Raw genomic sequence first — 16,093 nt, forward strand, 5'->3', positions numbered from 1 at the left:
ACCACAGTTTACACCACAGCTTAAACACCACAGCAGGAATTATCATGCATTATCGGTAGTGCTGGAGCAAAGTATGTGAAGAGTCTTAACTTATGAGGGTAAAGATTGGACAATAGATTGAAAAATGTCGCTGAGAAAATGTGATATAGCAACAAGCAACAAAAGATAGGATGACACTTCTCTAAATCTAACTGGCATTGATACTTTTTCCCCCTCAAACCCCCCCCCCCTCCTCACGAATGTTCACCAGGCGGTGCTAACGAGTCAGAAACAAAGCTGCGTCTGTGTCCTCGCCGCGCTGCAAGCGAAACGCTCCGCTCGGCAGTTCAGTTGCAGTAGTGCTGGCGCTGTCTCGGACCAAAGTTGTCCCGGAATAAGGACAGCACGCATGTGCCGTAAACCCGGATGTAATATTATTAGCTACTGCATCAGAAACAGTGGCTAATAATAATAATAAAAAAAAACCTAAAATAGGTCAGCTTGCATTCGCCACTTTTGTCTTTGCCTGGTCCTCAAAGCCCCATACATTTGGACTGACGTGCACAACTATAGGAAAGGATATGTTGGACGTTATAGCTACATTTCATTTTTCACAGTGGAATACCTTAGTCGATGAACGCCTTGATCAGGGGATTGTTTAGCTGCAATAAGCCCTTTTTTGCAGTCATTCTGTGAGCAGTAGAATGGACTTTCATGGTAAAAAGTATGAACGTGGAAGCAACTGGTCCGAACCAGAGGTGGTGGAACTTTTACAGCTCTGGTCGGACGAAGCGGTGCAGAATGAGCTGGAGAGCTGTCTCAGAAACCAGCACGTTTTCAACCGCATAGCAGTTGCTTTGCATGGACGAGGGATCTACCGTACCGGAGACCAATGTAGGGAGAAAATAAAAAAACTGAAGCTGGAATACCGTCGTATCAAAGAAAATCAAAAGACCCTACGCGGTGGGAGAGCATGGAAATTTTACGAGGTAATAGATCGCGTGTTAAGCAATCGAGCCACCTCTTCCTCTTACTGTACCATGTGGGGCAGTGCGTCCGTGCACCAGGTACCCCCGGGCTCCTCGAGTTCAGAGCCGTACTCGCACGGTAGTCCGCACGGCTCGGCCTTCGCGAATGCCGCCGCAGGCACGTTCATGTTCCACCGGCCACCCAACCCAGGCGAGCTCCTGGAGGTCAAGCGCGAAGACCTGACCGCGGACGAGGAGCTGCTGAGCTGCGCCCCGACGCCGCGGCCGGAGCTGCTGTATCAGATCGGCTCCGAGGATGAGCACGACGCTGACAGCAAGTCGGCCGGACCCGACGCAGAGGAGTTCGGCGAGATGGCGAGAGGGGGGGGCGCCGCTCACGCAGGGAGCTCCCCTTCAGGTGCAGTACAGACTATGATGAATAATTACACGAGTCATAGGAATTTCATAAAACCGTCCAGCTTATTTATAGCGCTTGGTCTATATGTAATCGTATATGTCTACAGTGCCGCAGTGACACTGTGGACCCTACTAATGTAATGAGCGTAATGTTAATTGGCTTCTTCTCCTCACATCACTAATTAAAACGTCTCCGTTACTCTGAAATGGGCTATAGCAGCAATTACAGCAGAGAAAATAATGAAATATGCACAGTGACCAGGCTCTGTACACCACTAGCAGGATCAGGGAATTGCTGCTTTAGTCTGACACAAGCACTTGCAGGACCTTGAGCTTTGTCCTAAGAAAGTTCCACAGCTTCAGTTCCCTTTGAACTGTTGGACGTCAGAACTCACATTACTAGTCTGTAGACAGTATAAAAGAACAGTCTTGTAAATCATTGCCCAACTGTAGTGCAGACATGATGTATGGAGGCCCTGAAGGGGTAGAATATAGTAGAATTAGGTATGCCTGTGGAATTGGCTAAAAACTGCCCTTTTTTGTAATGGAATTATTGTTAACAAGGATTTTGTTTTAAAATATTCTTCGAATATTTAGACATCTTTACTCAACAGTATGGTATCAGCTCTTCCATGCACCTTAGAGTCGGTGTTCTAGCCACACTTTATAACGAATTTTTGAAAGGCTCAGCATAGTCTGTTTTTTACAAAATATGCTCTGTCACAGCTTGATTTTACGTCTGTCATCACAAAATTCTTCTTATTCCCACAGCTTTCAGTGAGCATAACGTGGCTGGCTCTTCCGGCACAGGCGTTTCCCCAGCAACAGCTGCCGTGGTGAACAGAGACAGAGGCAGCCACAGTGACACAGAGGATCCTAAGGGTTCCGGGACGTTCCGTCAAAGGAAGCGGCGCCGGGCGGGGCGGGCTGGCAGGGGCGGAATGGGAGGGAGCAGATTGCTGGAGAGCGCGCTGGCGGGTTTCCTCAGCTGGCAGCGGGTAATGGAAGAGAGGTACCTCTCTCTGGAGGAGGCCAGGCTTCAGCAGGAGGTGCGGGCCGAGGAGCGCAGGGAGCAGCAGGAGGAGAGGCGAGCCAAACAGGAGCGGGAGCACGAGCTGCGTCTCCTTTCCATATTCGCAGGGGCCCTGACAGCTGTCGGAGGCGGGACGAACCAGGACGGCGCCGTCCCCTGCACGGACGCCTCCGGGTCCCCTTCGGCTCCTGCTGAGGAGGAGCCGGAACCGGTGCCTGCCCCTGAGCAGGCCCCTTCTCCACAGCCGGCACAGCATCCATCTCCAGGCCTTTCCACGGTCACTCCGGCACCCGGGATGCTGTGGGCCGATCAGGCTCTCCAGCTCAGCGTTTACCTGTCCGGCCGAGGCAACAACATCCGGCGGCACCAGGGTATCCTGCAAGAGGGCTACACTCTGTACTACGCCAACCAGCATGATGAAAGCTGCAACCCTGGTGTAAGTCCCACTGCATGTGTGCTGCCGGTGCTGTGTAAACCTCGCTTTTGGAACCTCGCTTTCCTGATTGTGTGTTTGCATTTAGCACCAGAGCTGTTTGCTTATAGCCTTCCTTAATGTGTTTACAGATAACGGTACAGTAATGCCTGTTTGTGCACTATATTTGGAAATAATAGCCTGGATTTCTTTTTAACATGCGTGCAAGAGTTATATTGTTAGTCTTTATTGTTTGTGTCCTTCTCTTTCAGGGTATAATTAATATGGGAACGAGTGAGAACAAGCTTTGCTTTGACCTACTGAAGGAACGGGTGAGGCGTTTTGAGTGGGACTCACCCAGAGAAGTTTATGCCTGTTTAATATGATGGATAGTAGTTATTATAGCTCAAGAACCAGTTCTGGCAAAGTGATGTGCTGCATGTGGCATTGATTGGTTCATGGTTTCTGCCATAGCTGGCCCAGCCTGACATGCTACTCATGGAACCATGTCTCCTGCAGTACCCAGACTGGAAAGGACATCGCTTGTATGAAAACTTTCAGTCTTTTGAAAACTTTTCATGTGGTAATGCGTATAAAAGTTTGCACCAAATTAGATGTGATGATTTTGTGAACAGCATGAATAGCTGAGCCTGTCAAATGTCGTCTTCCCTTCGATTTTATAGTAGTGATGTTATTAATGCAGTGAATGCCTTCTGGTTTTCACAGCCTGAGAGAGGAAGTGGCCAAGTTCCTATCAGAGCACTGCTGTCCTTCAAGCCCACTAGATGCAGACAATGTGAGTTTCTTCTTATGAGTTCAGCAGTATCAGCAAAAGTGTTGCTGTGATGGTTAGATTTCCTCTTTCTTAAAAAAAAAAAGTCTGTCTGCTCTGTGTGTGTGTGTGTGTGTGTGTGTGTGTGTGTGTGTGTGTGTGTGTGTGTGTGTGTGTGTGTGTGTGTTAGGTTGTTGTAATGAACGGCTGTGGGTCTCTCTTCTGTGCTGTGGCAGCTGTGCTCTGTGATCCTGATGGTAAGAGCACATATGGCTAGAATCTTTACCCATACTGCTATAGGAGCACACTCTTTTGGATAAATCACTTGCTATCTCTGTATGACATTCAGACCAATGAGTTTACATTTATGTTAATGTGCCTATTGATTGTGTGGGTGGGTGGGTCTTTTGCAGATGCAATCCTCATCCCAACCCCATTTTATGGCGTGATCACCGAGGATGTTTCTTTGTACAGCGGTGTGAAACTCTATCATGTTCCTCTTGACAGTAAGGTACTTCTCAAGAGTTCCTTGTAGAGTCAATGTATATTCACTGTGTGTGCCTTTTTTGTGGCATGGTATATGAGTTTTATGCAGTGTTTTTCTTCAGCCTCTGGGAAAAGACAGACCATTCCACCTCACTGCTGAGAAACTGGACCAAGCTCTTCAAAGGGCAAAACATCAGGTGATTCATGGAGCAAATAACTTCACATACATGCTGGCTACAAATGCCCACGTTCACATATAAAAAAAGACTTTTCTTGTTTTCTGCAGGGAGTGAATGTAAGGGCGCTTGTGTTGATTAACCCCCACAATCCTCTGGGAGAGATCTACACTTCTGAAGAGATGAACAGCTTTCTGAAGTTTGCCAAAGAGTTAGTTTACTACATACTTGTCCAGTGATGAACTACACATGCCTGGTTTTTCTGTGTTTGGATGCTGTTTGAGAGAGACCCAGTAAGATTATGGGAGCACCTAAATGTTCTGCCTTTTTCCATGTGGAATGTTAAAATAACTTTTTAAGGATTGCCAGTGGTGTGCAAATGGACATTGTTGCTACATGCTTACATTTAGTGTATTTAAGCCAAACACTGCTGAAAGGGTAGTTGTGCTGCTGTTAGAGTGTTCATTAAGACAGCAGTTATCCTCTAACGGCTCCAAAAACAATGCTTTTTGCAATTTTTGTATTCGTTCACACTATTTATTGTTTATGGCACAGGCATGTACTGCATGTTATAGTGGATGAGATCTACATGCTGTCCGTGTTTGGGGAGGATATCACTTTTCACAGTGTCCTCAGTTTGGACAGGTAATGGGCACGTGAAGAGTAGTTCCAAGATTTTTCAATCACCTTTCGGTCTGAAGTGTTAAGCACCTATAGTAAGGATGCTGTCTTCCAACAGGCTGCCAGACCCTCAGAGAACTCATGTTATTTGGGGGCTTAGCAAGGTGAGACCGAAGAGGGACATGCCTCTGTCTAAGTTCTGGAATTTCCTCTTCCATGCCAGAGATCCCACTAAGCCAAATCTCACTGCGTGTTGCGGCATTTCACTGTGTGTATAGGACTTTGCCATGGCCGGTGTGCGCGTGGGTGTGGTCTACTCTGAGAATACGGATCTGGTGCAGGCCCTGGATCGTCTGGGCAACCTTCATGGAGTGGGAGGACCTACACAGCACCAGGTGGCCCTGATGCTGAGAGACCACGGTACGGAAACTGTCCCCGGTTAGCCGGGGTTTAGGTGACCAACCTTTAAATGTGGAATTATGTTATAATGAGGCAGCTATAGAGCACTCAGTAGTTTCATGCAAAACTCCTCCTGCTGATCCATGACACGCGAGTCCAGTTTCAGTATTTTTGATGATGAGACCACACACATTCTTAGATTTCCTGTGGGCTGTGCTGATGTTTTCAGAGTGGGTGAATGACGTGTTTCTGCCGGAGAACAGACGCAGGCTGCGCGAGGCACATGGCTTTGTGTCCAGCCAGCTGACGAAGCTGGGCATCCCTTACTTGCACAGGGGTGCTGGCTTCTTTATCTGGGCTGACTTCAGCAAGGTGAGCAGCCCATGGGAGCATTGTACAATGGGTATATGAACGTGTTTAGCTGTAGTGCGCAATTGAATCATGCCAAGCTGAAATATGGTTGGCAACAGTCCACCCTTGGTGTTGAAGTGGTGCAGTCTGACTCTATATTCTATATATGATTCTATATACATCCTGAATATCATTAGGGATGTAATGTTAAAGGAGATGATTAAACGGGACCAGAACAAATCATGGCGCAGATCATAAATGCTTCTACTATTAGGCATAAGGACTTTTGTAAAAACTAGCCACCATGTTGCCACCACTGGTTTGTCCACAGTCTCCTCCTTATTCCTCCACACATCTCTTTGCCCTTGACTGTTTCGTGCTGTGCGTTCTCTCGCTCCTTCTACCTGGGTGGAGCACTCGTTCATTCCCTTCTTCTTTGCTCCTGTCTTGTCCGGCGGTGCATCTCTCTCCTGACAGTCGTTCTCTGAACAGAGTCCTTTCTGTCTCCTGTTTTCCTTAGAACGGGCTTATCAAACTTCCTGTGGTTGTGTTTTAGGTGTTTTTGGAGTCCAGGGCTTGGACTGTCTGCCTCTGATTATTTTCTCATATTGTCTTTTTTTAGTGAGTTTGTTTTAGTCTCGTTGCATTTCACCTTTTCTACATATGGCAAATGATGAATTTGTGAGGATAGTGTCACCAGTATTATTATTTGAATGTTTTTAAGAACTTTTTTTTTTCCCCTAAATGTAGTTAGAATACCCAAATTACTTCTTTTTTAATGTTATAATTTTTTTTATTTATAAAATTAACATTAAGTAACCATGAAGTGCAGGGGTTCACAGCTCTCTCGTTACTCAATTGCAGCATTAATCTGATGTATGTGAACTTTGCAGTCAACTGTACTATGCAGCTGACGTTTCTGCACACATGGGTGGTTTTGGTGAGGGCTTTGGAGCTTGGGGCAAGGCCATGCTTCTCTTTGATGCTCAACACTACATGAACGTGTGGCTGTCAGACCCTCTGCCACAGGCTACTGAACATGAATAACTAACTAATCTGCTGCTCTGGCTCTCATCACCACCATGACCTCTGGCGTTCTTGTGCAGTCTTCACTGAGAGCATTTTTCTCATTAGGTTTTGATCTTCAGTGTCCTCTTTCATATTCCAACGGGGTCGCCCATCCGTGCCCTCGTCCTCAGTGTGTCATCTTGGGTTGGATTACTCGTGCTGCCTTTCTCGGCGCCCCCGAGGTCGCCGAGTATCCGCTTCTTAAGGGCCTCAGTCTCTGCTTCCTCCCTCATGACCCACGCTTCTCATATCCTGATTAATCACACACAACTATCCAAGGCTGCCTAGCTAGGTCACACTCTACAGTGTCCAGTGTTAGTCTGGGTTAGTTGCTGATGCTGTTGTATTGTTTTTATCACAGCTTCAGGTAGCTAATATATAATAGACGTTTATGTCCACCAAATAGCATCATGTAAACTGCACACTAAAAATGTCAAACTCTTCTTTTTGTCGCAGACCTTGGAGCTCACATACTGTGACCTGCAATAATGGGCAAACGGACAAACAACATCCCAGCTTTAAAATGGCTGCCGTTGTCTAGCTATACAACATGCATCTGTCAATTTTTATAGAGGGCTTTAGCTTGAGGGTCGGTGTGCATTATCTTTCTCTCTCTCTCTTTCCTTTGTGCTTTTTACAATAATTTAACGTTAAATTTAAATGCACTTAATATAAAATGCATTTATTATATCTTATTTATGACATTTTGACTGTATATATAAAATATAATGCATACATAAATATACATATCCACAGACCCTCTCTGAGCCCTTTATAAAGTATACACATATTTACTCAGACTTGCAACTCAATATTAAGTGACTTCTAAACATTGCATGACATCTACAAAATATATGACAGACTGCTGTGGCCAGTCATGTATAAAATAGATGTCATCGGTTCTGTATTTTTAATTGGTAAGCTTTTGCTTAGCATCGTGTACTTCACTTGAAAGCTTTGGCTTGGTTAGTACTGACTTTAGTAAGGGTCTGCGGTACTGACGGTGGTGTGTGTTTGTGTGTGTGTTTGTACACCAGTATCTAAAGGAGCACAGTTTCACAGAGGAGCTACGTTTGTGGAGGTGCTTTCTGACGCACAGGGTTCTGCTAAGCTGTGGACAGGCCTTTAGCTGTTCCTCACCAGGCTGGTTCCGCATCGTGTTCTCGGATCAGCAGCGCCGCCTCCAGCTCGGTCTGTTCACACTCTGTTCTATGACGCACTTTTTAAAATGTTTTCGTTGTTGTTCCTTATGAACGCCTTGGTACGCTTATGCAAATTGATGTTAGGCGGGCGTTGTTTGTGTGCCATTCTTCTCTCAGGCCTAGAGAGGATCAGGGAGACTTTAGAGGAGCTCCAGGGCTCCAGCTCCATGGCTGACTGCGAGGGCAGCGAAGGAGACGTAGGGGAGGGCTGCCGACCAACAGAGACGATTACAGAAACAGAGGGAAAAAGCGATGAGGACAATACCAAAGACGCAACAAGTGAGCCCTTCAGTACGCCAACAATAGTGCATTGTGGAGGAACTGGAGCTGAGGCAAAAAGATCATCATTGGCTGATGAGGATTTTGGGATTTTCAACGGCCAATCCTCTTCTAACTCTGAGAGCCTGGACTCCCTAATTGGTGCTCTGCGACGACAGATCCACTCCTCTAACTGGCTAGAGAAGAACAGGCCAGAATTGGCTCCTGGAGAGGACCTGACACAAATGAATGTTTTTAAAGATCTGTTGGACAGAGCCAGGATGTAATGGCACTTTGGAGTTCAGCATTCCTCAGTGCCAAGGCCACTGGGTTTTTAGTTCTGTGTAAGTAAATCTGTAGGTTTTTTTTACTGTGTTAATTAAATGAGTTTAGCACACTGGTAGCTAAAATGTTTTTTTAAATAAAAATAATAAACAATACATCAGATTTCGCAGCTGTATATTAAAATGAAGTATATGTATTTTGATGAGGTACAGATGATTTTCCTCCACACTTTTTTTCTTTTTCCATGCTTTTGTTTAGGGTCTTGTAGGACTCTTCTAGGCCTTTGCGATATCCCACACAAGTCTTCCAGAATTAAACGGCTTTAAATGATTGATTTTTACTCTTCAAAGGGCTCTTTTTGTTTCTGGCTCTTTTGTTCTTTTGTTGTACTTTAGTAGTTTGTGTGATTTGCATTATTGCGATATGTAATGTCAGGATACCAACACTTTAAACTTTAAATTAAAGTGTAGCTCTTTTTAAAATGTGTATTCTTTTATGAGGTTAGTGTTAGTGCTAACTGAACAGGAAGTAAGTGTGTGGGTTTCCACTGAGCCCACTTTCAGAATGTAGAGTGGCCTTTTCTTTCCCGTGTATGTACACTTGTTGCCATGACGACAAGACAGCTTAATAAACAATGTTCGTGACCTTAACCATAATCTGTCCCACCTCTGCTGTCAGTAATGACATCACTGATGGAAGACTGAGAAGAATGACAGTTGTACCAGTATGAGTAGGTGCATCTACAGTTTGTCAGGCCTCCAAAGTGCGGTTAAGTGTAGCTACAGTCCATGTGCTGTCAGGCCTCCATGGTGTGTCTATAGTCCGTTTGTTGGCAGACCTCAACGGTGTTCATACAGTCCGTGTGTTGTCAGGTCTCCATGGTGTACCTACGGTCCAGGTGTTGTCAGGACTGACAGGACGTACAACTTGTCAGGACGTACAACTTGTGTTTTGCCAAGGCTCCTCAGAGCAGGTAGGTGTACCTATAGTGTGTGTTGCCAGGTGTCCTCAGAGTGGGTAGGTGTACTTATAGTGTGTGTTGCCAGATCTCCATCTGCTCATGTACAGTCATGTTTCAAAGGCAATTTCTCCCCTTTACAAATACAAAGATGAACTGTAATATTTCACTCTACAAATCTCAGTTTGAGTCAAATGGGTTTTTGGGGGAATCTAAGCATTTGGTGCGTGGGTGGGTGGGTGGGTTAGCTAGGGAGATTCCACTTAGGCTGGGATCTCACCTCTCCAGTGTCACGTTAGTCATGCAAGGGGGAAGAGAGACTGGCATGCTTGACGAGTGCGTGTCTGTCATTACCTCACCATTTCACTCTCATTTCATGAGCGTGATCTTCAGTGTGCAGATGCGCTCTCTTTCTCTACAGCATGTACAGTAGGCAGGGAAACTCCTTCAGAATTTTACTCCAACTGAACTCATCTTAAGGTAGGAATGACAAGTCTTAAATGTTATTTGTCATTACCATACAAAGTGACACTGTCAGATATGGCCATAATCATACCTTGATGGTGTTCTGATTGCTCTATTACACTGGCCATCTTAACCTTTATTATTGGTGGGGAATGTTTATCAAATTACTTCACATGCAAAAGTTTCATCTTTTGTTAATTTCCGTATCCCTCCTTGCCAATTTTCTCTTTGTAAATGTTCTGCTTGTATTTTTAAATAGGGCACAATGAAAGGACCAGAGCTAGTGGATTCGGCAAGCCGCTTTCGATTCGTTGAATCCTGCCTGGGCTTGGTGGGCTGCCTGTGTGTCAGCTATGCTGTGTGGACAGATGACTGGCTGGACAAGAGAGGACTGTGGGAGACCAGGACTGTTTCAAATAATACTAGCAGCTGGTCTGAGGAGCAGATCATTCAAGGTGAGTGGCTCTCATCTACCAGATGGACACGTCAGCCACGTTTGGTGGAGTGTCACTTCTGACTGGATCTTTCTGTATGCAGTTTCCTTCCCTTTTTGATGGTTGTTATTCATGTGTAGTTTAATTAATCATAAGAGTACTGCCATGACAGTGTAAATGGTGAGAGATTTCAGAAGCCCCATGAATGCAGTACATTTCATGGGAATTTTGAAATATTTGCAGGTGCTGGCTTGTTGAACTACGAATTAAGAAGCTACTAGATACTTCAGGCAAAAGAAGGAATAAATATCTCTTAATTAAGTGTTTACTCTAGAGTAGCAATTTCTTGCATTTTGCACATGCTCTTAGACTGCACAACTTACCATCATGTTATAGGAGGTAGGAGTGCGTAGTTTTAGGAGTCTTGCCCATGGATAACATGGAGCACTTGCACAGACAGAGTCTGAACCCCATTCCCCCAGAGGGGAGGCAGTATCGTTACCCACTACACTATACCATGTTAGTAAAGCAGCACTACGTACACTATGTTAGTAACGCAAGCTTGAGTGTAAAAAACCTTAGGAAGACTTTGGTTTTCCAGCATTGTGACTGGACTGAATTTTTCTATCTGCGGGGAGTGGGCTGGAAGGTGGCTCTGCACTCACTGGCATGCTGAGACATGCATCAACGGCATTTAGAAAAGGGCCTTTTGGCGGAATGTCCCATACCTTTTACACACTTATGCAAGAAGGAAGATTGACTACCAGAGACCAGATGTTTGTTCTGGGTTTTCTCTGTACTCATACCCAGAACTCAGCTTGAGGCTGTTGTGTGTAATGACAAGGCAATTAATCTGTCATTATAAACAGTCATGCCTCACACAGTGAAGATCTATGTAGACGTATTTCTCAGATGGGTCGTTATAAAGATCTGAATGTTTTGCCTCATTATAATAACTTTCAGTCTATCTGAAATGCATGCACTTAATGTTAGCTTTGTGTTAGGGAGATTTTCGGGTGATAAGCTATATTGTCATAAACAGGTTGTTGGGCTCAGAGGGTTTTTTCTGCCCTCTCTTTCCTCATGGCTGTAAGCTCTGGAATTCTGTGCCTCGTGTTTGCCCTCTGCTGGACGTCTCAAACAGTGCACTCATATTCCAACATGCGCTCCCTGCTGATGTCAGGGCAGGGACTCTACCCCACCACCCTGCTCCTCATCACCCTGACACCCACAGGTCAGTATTAACACACCGACCTGCAGACCTCATCTCACATAACCTTTCCATGATATTCCCTTGAGAAAGTGAAATTTAAAACAAAAGTCCACGTTGTCTGTCTAAAGTGAAACCTAGTGTTTATTTCGTAGCCCAGATCCTTCACCCGAAAAATAACCCTCCAAGCTGTTAGTGACCCTTCCTCACGTCTCGTTACAGGATTCTTTTTTCTCCTCAGCTGGGCACTCTTCAGCCATGAGCATGTCACTGACATCCGTGATGACATCACACGCCTTGGCTCCTCCTACTGGCTAGGTGCCACGGGCTGGGCTCTGCTACTGGCCGTGGTGCCAGCTGTGTTCCTGGTGGAGCAGTGCATGGTGACGGATTCCCTGCCAGACACGATGAGGGCAACCAACGGGTGGTGGAATGCACCCTAGGTCGCGTACTCTTGCTCATTCATTGACAGCCGCCATCTCGGGGGCAGACATAATGACATGGGGATCAGAAGGTTCATGTCAGCTCTCTGAGTGGAACAACTGAGAGACGTGCTGTGTCAAATGACTGCTACTGTTTCAGAACCTGGAACTCTCACAGCCAATAGGAGGACTGAGTGGGTGTTTGGCAGCAGGCAGTCGAGGGAAACACTGCACTTAAGTAGCTGCGTACTTAAAAAGGTGCCACCTGGGATGGTTCATGATGTACTGTTCCAGAAGCACTGTGGATGGCTTATTGCACTTTACAAAAGAACTGTCAAGGCCTAAAGGAGAACATGAACAACATTTTATTTGGGAACCAACATTAACATACTTATTTATTAAAAAACATTCTTAATACTTAATTATGCCTAAGTTCATATATTTCCCATTTTTTCTGAATCGCATAGTGAATGGTGAAAACTGAGTTGATAATTTTAAAACTACATTTTGTAACTAATACAGTACTCGGGTACATTTAGATTAGAAAGCCATAGATGTGTCAAATATTTGTAGTTTGGATGGTATTTGTATGATTTCATGGGTAAGTTGATCAGATGAGGCAAGGCATTAAACAGTGGCCTCGTCTGGTTGTTCTTGGGTATAACATTCAGTTTTACTGAGCGTATGGTGAATGCTACACACTAGTCCTATTATTATTTACATTATTTTTTTTTTTTACTAATAGAATGGTTTATGCTTTGTTTTTGTATTGATAAAACCAACTAAATAAAGCATCATAGGTAGTTTTGCTAAACTACATGAGTTTATGGGTTTCTCTAGTTATTTGTCCTGTTTCTGTTTTCACTGAATCCAAACGACAGCCTTGCTTTACAACTGTGCAGCCTCAGAAACATTTCCTCACGACATTTCCTTGATCAATGGCCCTTTGCATCGAGAGCTGTGGGGTGGTGGGTTCCTGTTCTCTGCGTGTAGACCACAGCATCTCATCCAACTCCTCAGCTAATTAAAGCTCTGAGCGCCAAGCAGGAAAGACAACAGACCCATTCCCCGCATCCGTCCCCCCACCGCACAGGGGGCCCCTGGCCCAGGCAGCATGCGGCGAACTCCCTCCCAAGGACAGACGTGCTGGAACACCCTCTCTCCCAGTGGCATTGCTTTTATCCTATAAACTCTTATTTAGAGCAGCACTTTGAAGCAGATATGAGGGATGCCTGCCGTGTGTCACCGGGCTGCTTGCAGCAGGCACCAGATGTCTTGGTGTCTGCCGAGAGAGGAGGGAGGAGACCGGCAGGAACCGGAGGAAACGAGGAGAGAGAGGAAGTCACTGAGCCCATGTTTACTTTTTGATCCTGCCAAAGTGGAGAAGAATGAACTGGATCTGGCTCGGCTAATTCTGCATTAATCAGGTACTCCACTAATTAAAAGGCAGTTCCGCCTTGTTAGCGGTGGCTAATGAGTTTGTTATTAAATCCACTGAGGACCTTTTTTTTTTTTTTTTAAATTTACCAACAGGATAACGCTTAATTGGCATTTGAATGGGAGCGAAGTGTCCTTGAAGGTCATGACAGCAGGGTTGTTTAGTGTGTACAGAATGACAACCAAACCTCCCTCTAAATGAGCATCAAAGCCATCATGCGTGTGTGTGTGGACATAAACTAGCTTCCACATTTTTAAATATGAGGGCAATTTTTGGTATGACAATTCCCAGAGGGGATCCATTTTACATAATGTCACTCTCCACACTCTCATTTACTTTAATCATTTCTGGTTTAGACTGACGCGCCCCTCTTCCGTCCTCCAGCATGGCTGTGAAAAGCTGTTCTTTGTCCTCTGTATCCTTAAAGATACAGTAAAACTTACTGAAGGCTGCTTCTTAGATGTCATTCCGAAACTACTATACAACCAAATGAAGCATTGTGAAGAAAGTCAGGATGTAGTGCTGGCATTACTGTTTCTAAGAAAGTGTTTCTCTCAGGAGTCCAAACAATGCAGTTCACTGCTGTTCCATTGGGATCTATTTCATGGTCCTGTAGGAACATGACCTGGTCCTGCACACCTGATTCTACTCAAGAAAAACTGAATAATTTTCTGTGTTAAAACAGACATGTTCAAAGAGAAAACCTTCCTCCCAGAGATCCTGGGAACACCGAGATAGACTGTGGATATAGATGCCATTGTTGCAGACATATTAAGCTCCACTTGAAATGTATTGGACAAGCATTTTCTAACGAAAGGCAGAGAAAGGACTATACTGATATATGTTGTGCATTAACATATTAATTAGGGGGTGGAGTCCTCTATTATGACCATCTGTCAGCTGTGACACTGTGATTGAGTGGCAGTGAGGCCACACCCACTCACACAGTAGGTGTCGCAGAACATAGTCTGGGCCCTGTCAAACTCTTCATATCAATTAAAGGCCAATTAGGGAGCCACAGCCCTCTAATTATGCTGCTGCTTTGCATCCCCTGAGAAAAAGAATGTGTGTTTACTGATCTAAATAAATAAAGACACAGACTGCCAAGGCTGGCCTTAATCAGATTTTCAGAGCTGTAAGGTTTTTTTTTTGGTTTTTTTTTTCCCTTTTTAAAATTTATTTATTTTTTTGTACTGTTGAGAGAGACAAAATGCATTTCTCTGGTTACTCCATTTGGTGGAGCTGTTGTAATTTGTCGAATAGAATTGTATGAAATGTGAAAAAAGCAACCCCACCAATTTCTTTCCTTTGGACAAATAATGAAATCAGAGTGGGCTGTTTCAAGCTGAAGGCGAATGTGTATTCGTTTATGTGTGTCTGTGGCTCTATGTATATGTGTGTGCACGTATACATGTGTATGTTAGCAACTATGTGAACTGGTTCATCTGTTCCAGCATGCAGGCAAATTCAGACAAATTATTCTCACTTATAAAAAGCAGGGCAGGATCCAGGAATGTGATGAATTATGGGAAGGTTTGCATGCAGGCTTGACACTGTGGTATGAACCTAATTGGACTAAAGACTTAACAGCTTGGCTGACATGTACCTTTGGTTTGGAACACAGAGCGAGACAGTCTGAGACTGTGAGTTTCAGCTCATAAATAGAAGCTCGGAAAGAAATGGTGAGATGGGGAGAATGTGAGGAGACGCTGGAGACGAGTGGAGAACAGGACTGATTTGGAGCTGTTTTCAGGCTGGCCTGCGTGTGACCGGTCTGCGCTGCCTCTCCTGCAGACATCCTTTTCTCCACGGGCTTCACATCTTCGGCTTGCCCGCAATACAATCTTCCCACGGGCCCTCGTCACTTCTCACTATATAGCCAAAGACTAATGATAAGTGTTTATTCATCTTTTTCTCTCCACAGAACGCTTGCACCAAAGCGTTCTTCTGTTACCCATCACGTACATTGCTGCACGCCACAATTTATATAGGAGTATTACAGGTTATGTCTAAGGTATGCTGAACTGGTCATTTGCATAAGCCAAAGACTGATGCTTTCATTTCTTTCCTTGGCCCACTGATGGAGTACTGAGCAGAATGGGCTCCTTCTACACTTGGTCCACTCTGATGTGATCAGATTTGCTCAGTTATAGCCCACACCTTAATCTCTGGGTACCCTCGCAGGACGTCCTCTGCCTGTCTTTTCCTGTGGACACATGCTTAGAGGTGCCACTTTGTCTTCACCACGGGAGTAGTTAGCTAATGTCATCTTTGTCCTGGTAGTTCCAGCTGTGTGGAGTCTGCCTCAGTGTTTACAGGCTGTAAAAGGGAAAGCTTCACTCTCTGGACTAAGACAGTTTAGTACTTTCCACCTCTTTGATTAAAGTAAAGGTTTTGGTAAGTGAGCCTGGTTTGGGATTACAGTCAGGGAACAGTGCACAGCCCTAGTGCGTCGTCTCTGGAGGGAGAGGCTGACGCAGTCAGGGTCAGGCTGCTCATCTTTTTCTTTCTTTCATTTCTGGGCTTTGCAAAGCACTACGTGTTCCTCCCTTGGAATCTTAAACATGTCTTTGCTCTTCAGGACGGAGGTCCCGGCGAGGTTACCCCTGCTGATTGCATTCCGTACCGAGACAGAGAATACGAAAGTAATCACGGGTCAGTTGGGGCTTTGTAGTTTGAATGTATATGTGAGATTCGTGCATGCACGCTTTCCTCTGGAGGATGGCACACAAAGAAGGA

At 45.0% G+C, this 16,093-nt stretch overlaps 1 protein-coding gene across 6 annotated transcripts; it reads left to right on the forward strand.

The window, feature by feature from the left end:
• Positions 1–384: 384 nt before the first annotated feature.
• accs (1-aminocyclopropane-1-carboxylate synthase homolog (Arabidopsis)(non-functional)) lies at positions 385–12,738 on the forward strand. 6 transcript variants are annotated; one of them, XR_003411927.2, is made up of 20 exons: positions 385–1,365; positions 2,136–2,833; positions 3,082–3,141; positions 3,284–3,354; positions 3,536–3,605; positions 3,772–3,838; positions 3,995–4,092; positions 4,190–4,264; positions 4,354–4,454; positions 4,799–4,888; positions 4,983–5,028; positions 5,143–5,284; positions 5,493–5,635; positions 7,720–7,873; positions 8,002–8,486; positions 9,300–9,400; positions 9,807–9,865; positions 10,110–10,305; positions 11,327–11,518; positions 11,717–12,738. XR_003411927.2 is itself a non-coding variant. In XM_027028665.2 (15 exons), the coding sequence occupies exons 1-15, from the start codon at positions 684–686 to the stop codon at positions 8,427–8,429; spliced, it is 2,925 nt and encodes a 974-aa protein (XP_026884466.2). In that variant the 5' UTR covers positions 385–683; the 3' UTR covers positions 8,430–9,077. The 6 variants fall into 6 exon arrangements, 1 of the variants encoding a protein (XP_026884466.2); XR_003411929.2 differs by having other exon boundaries at positions 11,736–12,738; XR_003411930.2 differs by having other exon boundaries at positions 11,379–11,518.
• The last annotated feature ends 3,355 nt before the right edge of the window (positions 12,739–16,093 follow it).

Source organism: Electrophorus electricus, chromosome 2 (assembly GCF_013358815.1).
Source record: "Electrophorus electricus isolate fEleEle1 chromosome 2, fEleEle1.pri, whole genome shotgun sequence".
NCBI classification, from domain to species: Eukaryota; Metazoa; Chordata; class Actinopteri; order Gymnotiformes; family Gymnotidae; genus Electrophorus; species Electrophorus electricus.